Source organism: Beta vulgaris, chromosome 2 (assembly GCF_026745355.1).
Source record: "Beta vulgaris subsp. vulgaris cultivar EL10 chromosome 2, EL10.2, whole genome shotgun sequence".
Lineage (NCBI taxonomy): Eukaryota > Viridiplantae > Streptophyta > Magnoliopsida > Caryophyllales > Amaranthaceae > Beta > Beta vulgaris.
In genome coordinates this window covers 53,560,552-53,573,885 of record NC_079203.1, presented here as the reverse complement: position 1 = coordinate 53,573,885, position 13,334 = coordinate 53,560,552, and the positions used below count along the sequence as shown (strand labels likewise).

Sequence of the window (13,334 nt, the reverse complement as noted above, 5' to 3'; positions counted from 1 at the left end):
CCATGGAAAATTCAAAATATTGTAGCCGACATCAAATCTCTTATGCACATGTTCAGATTATATCACTTACAACATGTTTACCGTGAAACCAACCGAGCGTCTCATTAGATAGCTAACGTTGGCCACTAAGTTTAGTCTAGCTTCGAAATTATCAATGTAACTCTTCACCTTTAAATTTCACCCTTATATCAAACATTTTAAGATTTCCCATCGTGAACAGGATATATTAAAACTCTTTCTACTCACCTTTATAATAAAAAATTACAACAAGCCTATTATTTGGAAGATTTACATTAGTATAACTATTTGATTAATTTGTTTGTTTTTGTTCTCTCTCCTTTCTATCTCTATTTCCCTCATCCTGGGGGAGTTTTGTTAGAAGAGGGATAAGGAAAAGGAATCGGAATCCGATAACAAAAATATAAGGAAAGAAATGGAAAACCCTATGATTAAAAATTTATGTTTGGTTAGGCAGGGAAAGTATTATAAAATTCTTCTATCTTCCAATTTCTTCCCTCTTCTCTTACAAAAAAAATAGTCCAAGCGGTTTTTTTTTTTTGATTCAGTAATAATTTTTTTTTCCGTAAAAAAAAACCCCGTTCAAAACCCACTGCCTGCCTCTTGGCGGGTATTCTGTTATATAGCGATACTCCACTTCCTCTTTCTCTCTTCTATCTCTCTTTCTATCTCTCTAGTCTCTTTCTCTCTCTGTCTCCCTCTCTCTCTCTCTCTTTCGCCATTGAAATTGCTTTTAAGCTCCTCAAGAGCTTCTCTCTCCTCTGTAAAGTTGAAGTAAAAATAAAATTCAGCGACAATGTTCTACTCACATCAGCTGCGTGATCGCGAAGCTCTTATACGTCAAATGTGGTAACGATTCCTATCTCATTTTCTCTGAAATTTCATCGGACCTTCAAATTTTATTTCACTTCTTGATTTGTTCTCCACATTATTTCTGTTGAGTTGAAATTCAGATTTTCGGCGATGTTAATCCGTATATACTCTGTTTTGTAATTTATCAAGAATCTTGCGTTTCTATGTGCGTTGATTGCTAAGTATTCCTATCTCATTTTGTATGAAATTTCATTGGATCTTCAAATTTTCTTTCACTTCATTGATTTCCTGTCCAAATTATTCATGTTGAAATGAAATTCAGATTTCCGGCGATGTTAATCCGTATATACTCTGTTTCGTAATTTATCAAGAATCTTGCGTTTCTATGTGCGTTGATTCCTAATTATTCCTATCTCATTTTCTCTGAAATTTCATTATACCTTCAAATTTTCGTTCACTTCATTGATTTGTTCTCCACATTATTTCTGTTGAGTTGAAATTCAGATTTCTGGCGATATTAATCCGTATATACTCTGTTTCTGTTTCGTAATTTATCCAGAATCTTGCGTTTCTATTTGTGTTGATTTCTTGATTTCTTTAGTTTATCGTCTTCGATTTATATGGCTATGTTCCAGTTTATGGTTTGAAGTTCTGATTCACATTTCTAGTTTGACTGTGCTAATTAATTTAACTCTGTAGTGGAATTTTATATACAGTTTTTCACTAGATTAAACTTAAGAAATTTTCAAGCTACGCTAAGTGCTAAACTACATTTTTTAGTTTCCGTAGATTCTTTTCAATGTTATAGCAAGATATTTATATTTGACTCTGTTTCTACAAAATCTAGGCAAGATTTAATTGCATTATCATCAGAAATATTCCTCGATTTAGTATCAGTATGATAATAGTTTTGCAACTATCAATGGAAAGTCACATTTCATCAATTAATCTCTCTCAGGACACCGGCTACACTGCACGCCAAGAAGAATCGGAGAAAGCTCGATCAGAACGACATTATCCGTATTTGGTTGATTTCCGTTTTCTGAATATAATTACTCTCTCTTACTTATTCTCTTTGTCTATCCTCTTTAGCTTAAGGTTGATTTCCGTTTTCTGAATATGATTTTGTAAAATTACAGCAAAGAAATCTTAAATCCTTCAGTTCCAATGGCGCTCAAACTGTTGGGAACTTTAAGAGGTATAATAATATAATAATTGCGTTTTCCTCAATCGCCGTGTTTTTGCTTCTATGAATAATTTTCTTGTGGATTTAATTAGGTGTCGTAGTAATCGTAAATGAACGCGAAGTTAGTCTCCTCCACGGTGAGCTTCCTTTCCGCAGTGATTTATCGTTTTCATCATCTTGGATTGTCTAATTTGAATATTTGCTTGTGTTTATTATGCTGCTAATTTTGAATTTGTGATTCTTACATTACAGATGATGCAAATCGTCTTCTGGTATGTTAATTCCAGTTTTAAGCCCTTAACATCACATATTATCCTCATTATATGGCTTATGATGGTTGTTGAGTTACGAGTGTGTGTTTAATTTAATTTACAGGACGAAATAAAGTCAGCATGGCAGGTGAAACCTGCTGTGGACCCCACATTTCTTCTCAAAGATAAAAATGAAGCCAAGTGAGTCCAACACTGACAGAAGTTCCCCTTCCTGGATATGATGTTTAATTGTTTGTGTTCTAGGTTTCAATGGGGGGGTTTGATTGGTTAATTTTTGTCTAATTGTGTCATGCAGGTTTGAAGCTGTGACATTGCCTGAGAACAATGCGGATATTGGTGATGTTGAGCAGTCTATTGATGACTCCTCTAACAAGTTCACCGGTAGTGCAACATTTCAGCAATCGGCTTGCCTTGTCATGGTAAACGAAGCACTACACTTTACCTTTTTTTGCGCGTGTTTATTCTTGATAATCGTATTTCATCTAACCTCCCAAAAACAAAGCTAACATTACCAATCTACTGTTCTGCAGCATGCCAAAGCAAAATCAGCTGTGAATTTATCCGAATTAGCAGAGTTGCCACCAGTAGCACTATCTTGTGAGTTAGTCGGAAGAAACCATGACGTTCATCATCCAAAACCGGATCTAGACCTGTGGATAACAAGTATGCAGCCTTTGCATGATTCACCTTTTGATTCTGGTAGGTGGTCACAAAATCTCTAATAAGAATCTTTTGTACAAGTCATGACAATCTGAATTTCTGGTACAGATACTTCTCCAGCTGAGATTTTCTGCTACAGGAAGGACTACCTCATGTTCAACAGTGTGGGGACATCTAATCCAAGTGCTACAGCCGCTATCTCTGGTATACAATGGCTAAACCTTTTGATGCTCTTAGATACAAGTTGTCTTATTTATCATTGCTTAATTTTGCTGAACTGTTGATAGAAACAGGAACTCCTCAAACTCAGTGTCCTGCTTTTCCGCCACCAGAAGAATCGCCGAAGCAACCAGAAAATAATGCAGCTCCTGGGGATGATAACCGAAGAGAAATAGAGTTGCCGCAACCAAACGCGCCATTGCCTGTAAATCAAGCTCCAGTCCAAGACCCTGCCCCCCCAATCCAAGGCCCTGCCCCAATGGGAGGCCCTGCCCCCCTAATCCGAGGCCCTGCGCCAATCCCACAGGAAAACCCAATCCCCATTCTATTTGCACACCCGAGCGGAGGAATGGCTACCCGAGACTTTAATAATTTGGAGCTTATTGGTATGACTACCCGAGAAGAATGTCTTCCACTGGGAAACATTGAAGCTTTACAGCCCCACATTCAAGCTTTAGTGTCGCATCACCACCTCGTGACTAATATCCCCTTCTTCTCCATGCTCTTACAGCATGACAAACCTCGTTACAATACCCGGTACTTGACCCTTCCTATCCTCTATGACCGGCTGATTTTCCTTACTGATAGGATAATAATACTTCCTCCTGATTTCATTCGTCGTCCTAGGTTGTAGGAGGAATGATTTTGTTATATGTTGTAGGTTGGAATCCTTGTATGTTGAATTGTTGATGATAAACAATTAATAAACTCATGTGTGTTAGCATTGCATTTATGTTGATGATAAACAATTAATAAACTCATGGGTGGTTCCATGCACATTTGTGTCGACTTGGCAAATTTTATAATTGTTGTTTATAATTTATTACTTTATCGCCTATTTATTATTAGTGTTTTGTCGTTGTGAACTTTATTTTAAAGTTATTGGTTTCTTTTGCGGAGTTAAAATTTCATATATATGTTTAGGAGGACGTACACTCTTATAACATATGTCATTACTTGAGTTCGTAAATGTTATTTTAATAAAGCAGTTAGCTACTCTTTATTAAAGTATTATTATCTCTTTAAGTAGAGTATAAGCATGTGTGATTATCTCTATTTAAATTGGTTTGGTTATCAATTTACGAACTTTTGCTTCTTTGTTTCTTTTCTAAAAATATTTATGTATGATCGGATTTATTCTTTTATAATTTTACATAAATATTTCTTCCTGCTTCTTTTGCAAAATTAATAGAATATCCTCGTGTCGGGTGGGTTAATCTCAAGTGTTCGTGGTTTGGATGGTGGTCTTGTGGTGGATGGGTGGTTCCATGGTGGTTAGGGTTTGCATTTTGGTGGTTGGATGGTGGTTTCGTGTGTGTTGGTGATTTTGTGGTTTATGGGGGTGGTGGTTGGGCTATGCGGTGTTGATTTCATGGCGTTTTGGTATTGGATTGCGATTTCATGGTTTATGAGGTGGTGGTTGGGTTGTGTAGTGGTGGTTTTGTGGTATTTGGGTGTTGGGTTGTGTAGTGGTGGTTTTGTGGTATTTGGGTGTTGGGTTGTGGTTTCGTGATTGTTGCGATGGGTTGGTGGTGGTTGGCTAGTGGTCGTGTGAGGTGGTGCTGGTGTAACGAAGTGGTGGTAGGGTGATGCTGGTGAAAGTAGGTGGTGGTTTGGTAGTCATAGTTGAATGGGGGTAGTCAATGTTGGTCAAAGTGTAGAAGAATTTGAAGAGAGGGGTAAAAGAAATAATTAAATTGACTTAACAAACAAAGAATCAAAGAAGTTATTTCCCTCTCCCTCTCCCTCTCCCTCTCCCTCTCCCTCTCCCTTATAAGCCCCAAAAACAAACGCCCGTAAAACAAAAAATATACAACGAACAACCCCGTTTAAAACCCACTGCCTGCCTCTTGGCGGGTATTCTGTTATATAGCGATACTCCACTTTCTCCTTCTCTCTCCTATCTCTCATTCTCTCTTTCTCTCTCTTTCGCCATTAAAATTGCTTTTAAGCTCCTCAAGAGCTTCTCTCTCCTCTGTAAAATTGAAGTAAAAATAAAATTCAGCGACAATGTTCTACTCACATCAGCTGCGTGATCGCGAAGCTCTTATACGTCAAATGTGGTAACGATTCCTATCTCATTTTCTCTGAAATTTCATCGGACCTTCAAATTTTCTTTTACTTCTTGATTTGTTCTCCACATTATTTCTGTTGAATTGAAATTCAGATTTTCGGCGATGTTAATCCGTATATACTCTGTTTCGTAATTTATCAAGAATCTTGCGTTTCTATGTGCGTTGATTGCTAAGTATTCCTATCTCATTTTGTATGAAATTTCATTGGACCTTCAAATTTTCTTTCACTTCATTGATTTGTTCTCCACATTATTTCTGTTGAGTTGAAATCCAGATTTTCTGAATATAATTACTCTCTCTTACTTATTCTCTTTGTCTCTCCTCTTTAGCTTAAGGTTGATTTCCATTTTCTGAATATGATTTTGTAAAATTACAGCAAAGAAATCTTAAATCCTTCAGTTCCAATGGCGCTCAAACTGTTGGGAACTGTAAGAGGTATAATAATATAATAATTGCGTTTTCCTCAATTGCCGTGTTTTTGCTTCTTTGAATAATTTTCTTGTGGATTTAATTAGGTGGCGTAGTAATCGTGAATGAACACGAAGTTAGTCTCCTCCACGGTGAGCTCCCTTTCAGCAGTGATTTATCGTTTTTATGATATTGGATTGTCTAATTTGAATATTTGCTTGTGTTTATTATGCTGCTAATTTTGAATTTGTGATTCTTACATTACAGATCATGCAAATCGTCTTCTGGTATGTTAATTCCAGTTTTAACCCCTAAACATCACATGTTACCCTCATTATATGGTTTATGATGGTTGTTGAGTTACGAGTGTGTGTTTAATTTAATTTACAGGACGAAATAAAGTCAGCATGGAATGTGAAACCTGCTGTGGACCCCACATTTCTTCTCAAAGATAAAACTGAAGCCAAGTGGGTCCCACACTGATAGAAGTTCCCCTTCCTGGATATGATGTTTAATTGTTTGTGTTCTAGGTTTCAATGGGGGGTTTGATTGGTTAATTTTTGTCTAATTGTGTCATGTAGGTTTGAAGCCGTGACATTGCCTGAGAACAATGCGGATATTGGCGATGTTGAACAGTCTATTGACTACTCTAACAAGTTCACCGGTAGTGCAACATTTCAGCAACCGGCTTGCCTTGTCATGGTAAACGAAGCACTACACTTTACCTTTTTTGCGCGTATGATCAACCTGGATGTACTTCATTTACTTGCTATATGACTGCAATTCCTAAAAGTTGGATAGTACATTGTTGAATGATAGTTGTTGCTCACCATCGACATCCAATTTATGTTCACTTGGACATGTCAGAGTGATTGCACATGCTCTAGCTTGATTAAAATTTGTACACACTGATAGTATGATATGATAATCAAACTAGGACACTTCTAAATTGGTTTGAGTAGTGTGCATCTGTTTACAGCTAAATACTAAGATCACATTACACGTAATGGCAAAATGGAGTTTGTGAAATTATGACAATTATGACTATTATGCAACTTTGCTGATGAATGAATCCCTGTGTACATCCAGAGGCTGGATAATATTGATGAGCTTACAGAGAGCTTCAGGGAAAAAGAGACAAATGCTGGATGCCATCAAGGTTTTACTCTAGACGCTAGTCCATTAAGCTCTATTCCCAAATTTTATGTCAAAAAGACTCGAGATTGCGTCTGTTTATAGTGTTGTACTGGATCATTTCATGGTAGTGTATCTATACTTGGAGTACATAGTTGTATATACGTTTTTCACCTTTACTGGCTGGTAATTATCGCATATTGTTTTCACAGCGGAACCTGATAATATAACCTTAGATAGGCTCTATCATTCATTTCGAAAAATTTCCTGAAAATGTCCTGCTTGTTCTGTCGGGATTTCAAAAATGAAGTTAACAAACTAGTTGGATGCAGATGGTAATATCAGAAATTCTTCGGTAGCTGATGACATTTTTAACCGACATCCAGTGACACAGACTGATCAATCTTTTCCTCAACTCTGGGAGGCTGGACAAGTAACTATTGTAAGTTTTATGTTCGTTGGTCCTGTCAGGAAGAGAAATGCTAGCAAGAAATGATTTTAATGATTGATTGATTGCAGAAACCCCAGCAACATTTGCAGAAGCAAAAGCCAGCAAGTAAGGAAGCAAGGGAAGCTCCTGGTATAATGGATAACGAACAGACCATGATTCTGAGTAATCTGTACCAAACTTGTGGCCAAAGTTCAGTTGATATACAAGTCAAGTGCCCCAAAACTGCAGAGGTCTGTCCCTCATTTATTCTTGATAATCATATTTCATCTAACCTCCCAAAAACAAAGCTAACATTACCAATCTACTCTTCTGCAGCATGCCAAAGCAGAATCAGCTGTGAAGTTATCCAAATTAGTAGAGTTGCCACCAGTAGCACTATCTTGTGAGTTAGTCGGAAGAAACCATGACGTTTATTATCCAAAACCGAATCTAGACCTGTGGATAACAAGTATGCAGCCTTTGCAAGATTCACCTTTTGATTCTGGTAGGTGCTACAGGAAGGACTACCTCATGTTCAACGGTGTGGGCACATCTAATCCAAGTGCTACAGCCGCTATCTCTGGTATACAATGGCTAAACCCTTTGATGCTCTTAGATTCAGGTAAAAATATTGACCTATATCCGTTAAATCATTCTCAGATTCCAGCCCAGGTCCTGGTTTTGTTGAGCCACCTCAACCAAGCTTAATTGCTGATCATGGTAATATATATGAGCTCCTTGTTCATGTAGTAGCAGCATTTGTATGGGGGAAACTTCTAACTCAGCATTCATCATTGGCTCATTGCTTAACAGGAACTCCTCAAACTCAGCGTCCTGCTTTTCCGCAGCAACCAGAAAATAATGCAGCTCCTGGTTTGCCGCGACCAAACGCAGCATCGCCTGAAAATCACGTTCCAATTCGAGGCCCTACCCCAATCCAAGGACCTGCCCGAATCCGAGGCCCTGTCCCAGTCCCACAGGAAACCCCAATCCCCATTTTATTTGCACATCCGACCGGAGGTCCCCAGTATGCAGACGACTTTTTTGATAATTTGGAGCTTATTGGTATGACTACCCGAGAGGAATGTCTTCCACTGGGAAACATTCAAGCTTTACAGCCCCACATTGAAGCTTTAGTGTCGCATCACCACCTCGTGACTAATATCCCCTTCTTCTCCATGCTCTTACAGCATGACAAACCTCGTTACAATACCCGGTTCTTGACCCTTCCTATCCTCTATGACCGGCTGATTACCCTTACTGATAGGATAATAATACTTCATCCTGATTACATTCGTCATAATAGGTTGTAGGAGGAATGCTTTTGTTATATGTTGTAGGTTGGAATCCTTGTATGTTGAATTGTTGATGATAAACAATTAATGAACTCATGTGTGTTAGCATTGCATTTATGTTGATAATAAACAATTAATTCTTGTTAGCAATGTTTTGTTTTATTCCTTTACTTCTTATTTAATTATGTGACTTTAACTATTTTTTTTTATATTCTTTGAAAAGGAAATTTATATACTCAGTTTAAATTTTAAACTTGTTTGAGTTGATATTAAGTCATAATGGGTGATTTCTTTAACTTGTATGTCAATTTGATAAATTGTCACATTTTATCTATTTTGTTTTAATGTCCTTGAGTGACATTAAGTTTACGTTGGGTGATTCAATTAAAGTTTAATGTCGATTTGATAAGTTGCTTTTCGAATAGTGTTTTTGTTGACACTATAGGTTTCAATGGGTAGTTCCATGCACATTTGTATCAACTTGGCAAATTTTATAATTGTTGTTTATAATTTATTACTTTACCGCCTATTTATTATTAGTGTTTTGTTGTTGTGAACTTTATCTTAAAGTTATTGATTTCTTTTGCGGAGTTAAAATTTCATATATACATTTAGAAGGACGTACACTCTTATAACATATATCATTACTTGAGTTCGTAAGTGCTATTTTAATAAAGCAGTTAGCTACTCTTTATTGAAGTGTTCTTATCTCTTTAAGTGGAGTATAAACATGTGTGGTTATCTCTATTTAAATTGGTTTGACTATCAATGTACGAACTTTTGCTTCTTCGTTTCTTTTCTAAAAATATTTATGTATGATCGGATTTATTCTTTTATAATTTTTCAAATATTTATTCCTGCTTCTTATGCAAAATTACTATAGTTTATTATGCCAACGTTTTTATCTTAAACTTTCTACTTGTCTTTGGTTCTTTCACATTCTATAAATGATGGTTGTTATCATGCTTCTTTACTAAAAAGAAGTGTTCATAAGGTGAGAGTATCCTCGTGTCGGGTAGTGGGTTCGTCTCAACACAAATGGAGCTGCCAAAGGCCCAAAGGTAATCCAAGTCTAGCTAGAGGAGGTGGTCTGATCAGAGGACATGGAGGCGAATGCCTTTTGGCTTATGCAATGAATTGCGGGTCGTGTTCATATACACAAGTTGAGATCATGGATGTATTATGTGGATTGAGTTGAGATCATGGATGTATTATGTGGATTGAGTTGAGATCATGGATGTATTATGTGGATTGAGTCTTGCGGGGCAGAAGGGCTACAAACAAGTGCAAATTTCGGTTGATTTTGAGGTTATAGTAATTTTGCTTTAGGGTGAAATTGTGAAGAATAACCCACATGTTCATTTAGTTAGAAGATGACATCAGTTGATAAGAAGAGAGGGGTGGAAAGTGACCTTTAGCCACTGCTATAGAGAGGCAAATAGGACGGAATGGCTGCCTTGTAAATTATGGAGTTAAACTTGATCATAAATTGGTAGTTTTGAGGTCGATCCTGAAGGATCTTTGTGCTATTTTATTGGAGGACTTGGGGGCTTGCTTTACCAAGAATGATTCCCACACCAGATTTCTCTGGATGAGCTACCTGCTGGTAGCAGTAGTGTAGGGGTTTTCATTTTGTTTTCTTTCTGTTGTTTCCTAGTTTCGCTTATGTTGTCCCGTTCGTTATCCTTTTTTGTTTCTATTTTTTCAGTTTTTTAAAAAACTAAAAATCAAAAACTGGAAACCAGAAAAAGTGGTTTTCACTTTTCAGTTGTTAGTTTTTAAAATCATCACATTCTCAATAAATTTAACTAATTTTTTATTCATTTTAGGACATATATCATATGACTTTGAAAATCAAAAAACTAAAAAACAGAAAACCACATTAATATCCAACGAAAATCTTATTGGTTTGTCTTGTTTTAGTTTTATTTTGATTTCGTGTGTTGGGCTTGGCCCCTCCATAGTCACAAAATATAGTTGTAAGTTTGCAACTTGAAGTTGTAAGGAAGGACTAAGGAGTATAAATTTCTCATAGCACTTCCTATTTTTGTGGCCTCAAAATCGTGCAGCGCTATATCTAAGGAATCCATTTATTTCTCTCTGTCCCTTTCTTTACATCAACATCACCGTTACTCATTATTTATTCCCCTTTTTTCCAGCAAAATTTGGGTTCTCTGATTTGTAATAATTTTGCAAGGGACAAATTTTCAGAATCGAAATTGAAAACAAAAAAATGGGTTCTCATGCAATTGCTAATGCTCGTGTTTCTACATTCAACAAAAACTCTCCCAAGAAGAAAAGGGTATCACAAATTTCTCTCTCTCCTCTTAATTTCAATTGATAAAATTGAGCGTTTAATTGATTGAGTTCTTTAATTTTAAATCTTTAGATTTGTTGGGTTTTCTTTCAAAATTTATGATGTAATTTTTAATGGGATTGATGAATTGATGATTTTTATGTTCTGGGTTGTGAATTTAGGGTAGCAAACAGGTGAAATTGAGACAGAACAAAATTGATGTTAGAAAAGAACAAAATACATTTCAAGGTATGTACATCTCATGAATCATTCATTTTCTTTCTAGCTGTTTTTTTTAAAATAATAAAGATTACAAAATTGGCACTTTTTTTTGTTAAAATGATTAGATTGTTAGTTTTTTTTCTTGGTGGTTTTTTTTTCTATATTTTTTTTTCAAGTGAGTATATTTTTTATTTTTGTCCCCACAAATTATCCGTTATGTTTGTCGTTAGTGTCTGAGAATATTAAAGGTTACATATTTGATTGAAATTGGGATTTTGTAGATGATTTATTTGTAAAGTACTAGAAAGAGGTTTTAATGTTTGTTGCATCTGTGTTCTGGAGATGTTCAAGCCTTTTAGTTAGGACTTATTTTATCGTCAATTAGTTAACTTAAAAGCAAGCAATAGAAGGAGTATAAATTGCAAAGTATTAGAAAGTTGAGTAGTTGCCACAAAAGTAAATGGTTTCACCAGAAATGTTTGATCATACCATTCGACGACGAGCTGAATACTCGATTGTGCCAATGGTGATCTCCACTTTGATGTTTTCGGTTTAGATTTTGAGTGTTCAATTTCAGTGGTGATCTCCATTGTGATGAACTTATCATTTTGTTTTCTGATATGATATTATCTTTGCATTTGACTTATAATGGTACAGCCAACAACAAGGAACACAACGTGAAGAAAAACATAACTGATGGAGCGAAGCCACCATCCATACCAAATGGGAATGAAGCCCCCAAAACACGAGTCAATCAGGCTATGAGTCCAAGAGAATACGAGCATGAGATACCGACAACATATAGCAACAATGAAGTGGCGTCCTTGACGAATGGGTCAACAGTCGAAAGACCAGATTGCTATGTTTTGAATAGCAGCTATAGTGGTAGTTGCTCCAGTAGTTGCAGTGAGGAAGACAGAGATGAAGGGTGCTTAGATGATTGGGAGGCTATGGCAGATGCTTTGACAGCAAATAAAAATCAGCAAACTTCAGATTTGAAAACAGAAACTCCTGGTATAAATTGTCGATATCAAGGGAATAGTCGAGCTTGGAGCCTTAATGATATTTATCGCCCCAGAAGTTTGCCTAGCATTCCAAAGCAGCAGTATACTCGACATCTTCAGGTTGATTCAGGAAGCTGTTTTTCTCGTGGGGAGCCTTCTGCTTGTCCGATTTGTTGTGAGGATTTTGACGTAACAGACTCGAGTTTCCTTCCTTGCCCATGTGGTTTTCGTGTTTGTCTCTTTTGTCACAATAAGATACTCGAGGTAGATAGGCGATGTCCTGGGTGCAGAAAGCACTACGATAATGCGAATGGAGACACAGTTTTAGCAGTTCAGACGAGTCATTCTTGGAGCAAGAATACATGGTTTTAAGAGACTTGTTTAGATCATGTGGTGTATATGGGGATTGTTTGCTCTTATGTTATCCTTTAATAGTCTCAAAGTTGTAGGACTTGGAAGCGTTTTTTTCCAGATATCTAATATCATCATATGGGTGAATGAGCAGAAAAGATATATGAGACCTGTGAGACTGTGATGCATTCATTTTCTTGGTGATGTTTGCATTTCTTGATATATGGATATCTACTCTAGTATTTTATCAAGATTACAATTTCATCTAACCGTTTTTAGCCCTTCATTATTAAGGATTTTATTTTAGGAAAAATTGACATGAATAATTCCAACTTTCGCTTGTCTTCTCAAAATGATCCCAACTTTGAATTATTCAAAAATAATCCCAACTTTTGTGGGGACCTTCTCAAAATAAGCCAAATTATTTTTTGTGTTGCTTACACTAATCTATTTTAGATCCATAATATGTTGAACATTAATAATTTTCGGATTATTTTGATGAGGTACCCGTAAAGTTGTGATTATTATGAAATAATCTAAAGTTAAGATCATTTTGATAAGATGAAAGCTAGGATTATTCATGTCAATTTTCCCTCTATTTTATGAGATGACTTTTACTATTGAGTTTCCCATCAAACTATGAATCATTTAATCCAATCACTACCATAGCTATGAAATCCAATCATAAATCATTATCACATTTGCACCCAAAGAAAATTAACCATGTCCATTGCCATATTAGGAGATGTGAAAATTGTTTGGCCATCGGGAATTAGTGCAGTTTACTACTAATTTCAAGCAGCGAGAGTAAAAATCTTGTTACTTCAAAATTTTACAGGAGTAACTTATATGACTTGTAATCTTGTACAGTCCTTTTAGTTATTCAGGGTTATTGTGTGTATTTTGGGCCTTGGGGGGTTTTGTTTTTCATTGTACTTCATGGCCAACGAA

At 36.2% G+C, this 13,334-nt stretch overlaps 3 protein-coding genes across 3 annotated transcripts; all 3 read left to right on the top strand.

Moving 5' to 3' along the window:
- The first annotated feature begins 2,828 nt into the window (after positions 1-2,828).
- On the top strand, positions 2,829-3,860 carry LOC125495046 (uncharacterized). The gene is made up of 2 exons (XM_057392806.1): positions 2,829-2,988; positions 3,058-3,860. Exon 2 carries the CDS (start codon positions 3,161-3,163, stop codon positions 3,800-3,802), a length of 642 nt encoding a protein of 213 aa, XP_057248789.1. The 5' UTR covers positions 2,829-2,988; positions 3,058-3,160; the 3' UTR covers positions 3,803-3,860.
- Positions 3,861-4,630: 770 nt separating this feature from the next.
- On the top strand, positions 4,631-8,980 carry LOC104905299 (sister chromatid cohesion 1 protein 1-like). Its single transcript, XM_048639549.2, has 13 exons — positions 4,631-5,231; positions 5,620-5,678; positions 5,759-5,803; positions 5,919-5,938; positions 6,042-6,118; positions 6,233-6,353; positions 6,741-6,810; positions 7,118-7,227; positions 7,305-7,466; positions 7,552-7,798; positions 7,876-7,935; positions 8,029-8,521; positions 8,556-8,980. Exons 1-13 carry the CDS (start codon positions 5,179-5,181, stop codon positions 8,596-8,598), a joined length of 1,560 nt encoding a protein of 519 aa, XP_048495506.1. The 5' UTR covers positions 4,631-5,178; the 3' UTR covers positions 8,599-8,980.
- Positions 8,981-10,518: 1,538 nt separating this feature from the next.
- Positions 10,519-12,634, top strand: LOC104905310 (hypothetical protein). Its single transcript, XM_010693804.4, has 3 exons — positions 10,519-10,812; positions 10,989-11,055; positions 11,686-12,634. Exons 1-3 carry the CDS (start codon positions 10,744-10,746, stop codon positions 12,402-12,404), a joined length of 855 nt encoding a protein of 284 aa, XP_010692106.1. The 5' UTR covers positions 10,519-10,743; the 3' UTR covers positions 12,405-12,634.
- The last annotated feature ends 700 nt before the right edge of the window (positions 12,635-13,334 follow it).

What these genes read in the sequence shown, in the direction of transcription:
- LOC125495046 (XM_057392806.1), top strand. Translation starts at nt 3,161, where the DNA reads ATGGCTAAACCTTTTGATGCTCTTAGATACAAGTTGTCTTATTTATCA.
- LOC104905299 (XM_048639549.2), top strand. Translation starts at nt 5,179, where the DNA reads ATGTTCTACTCACATCAGCTGCGTGATCGCGAAGCTCTTATACGTCAA. An exon ending in ATCATGCAAATCGTCTTCTG is followed by an intron (nt 5,939 to 6,041) that starts GTATGTTAATTC and finishes TTTAATTTACAG; the next exon opens with GACGAAATAAAGTCAGCATG. An exon ending in AAAGATAAAACTGAAGCCAA is followed by an intron (nt 6,119 to 6,232) that starts GTGGGTCCCACA and finishes TGTGTCATGTAG; the next exon opens with GTTTGAAGCCGTGACATTGC.
- LOC104905310 (XM_010693804.4), top strand. Translation starts at nt 10,744, where the DNA reads ATGGGTTCTCATGCAATTGCTAATGCTCGTGTTTCTACATTCAACAAA. An exon ending in ACTCTCCCAAGAAGAAAAGG is followed by an intron (nt 10,813 to 10,988) that starts GTATCACAAATT and finishes TTGTGAATTTAG; the next exon opens with GGTAGCAAACAGGTGAAATT. An exon ending in AGAACAAAATACATTTCAAG is followed by an intron (nt 11,056 to 11,685) that starts GTATGTACATCT and finishes ATAATGGTACAG; the next exon opens with CCAACAACAAGGAACACAAC.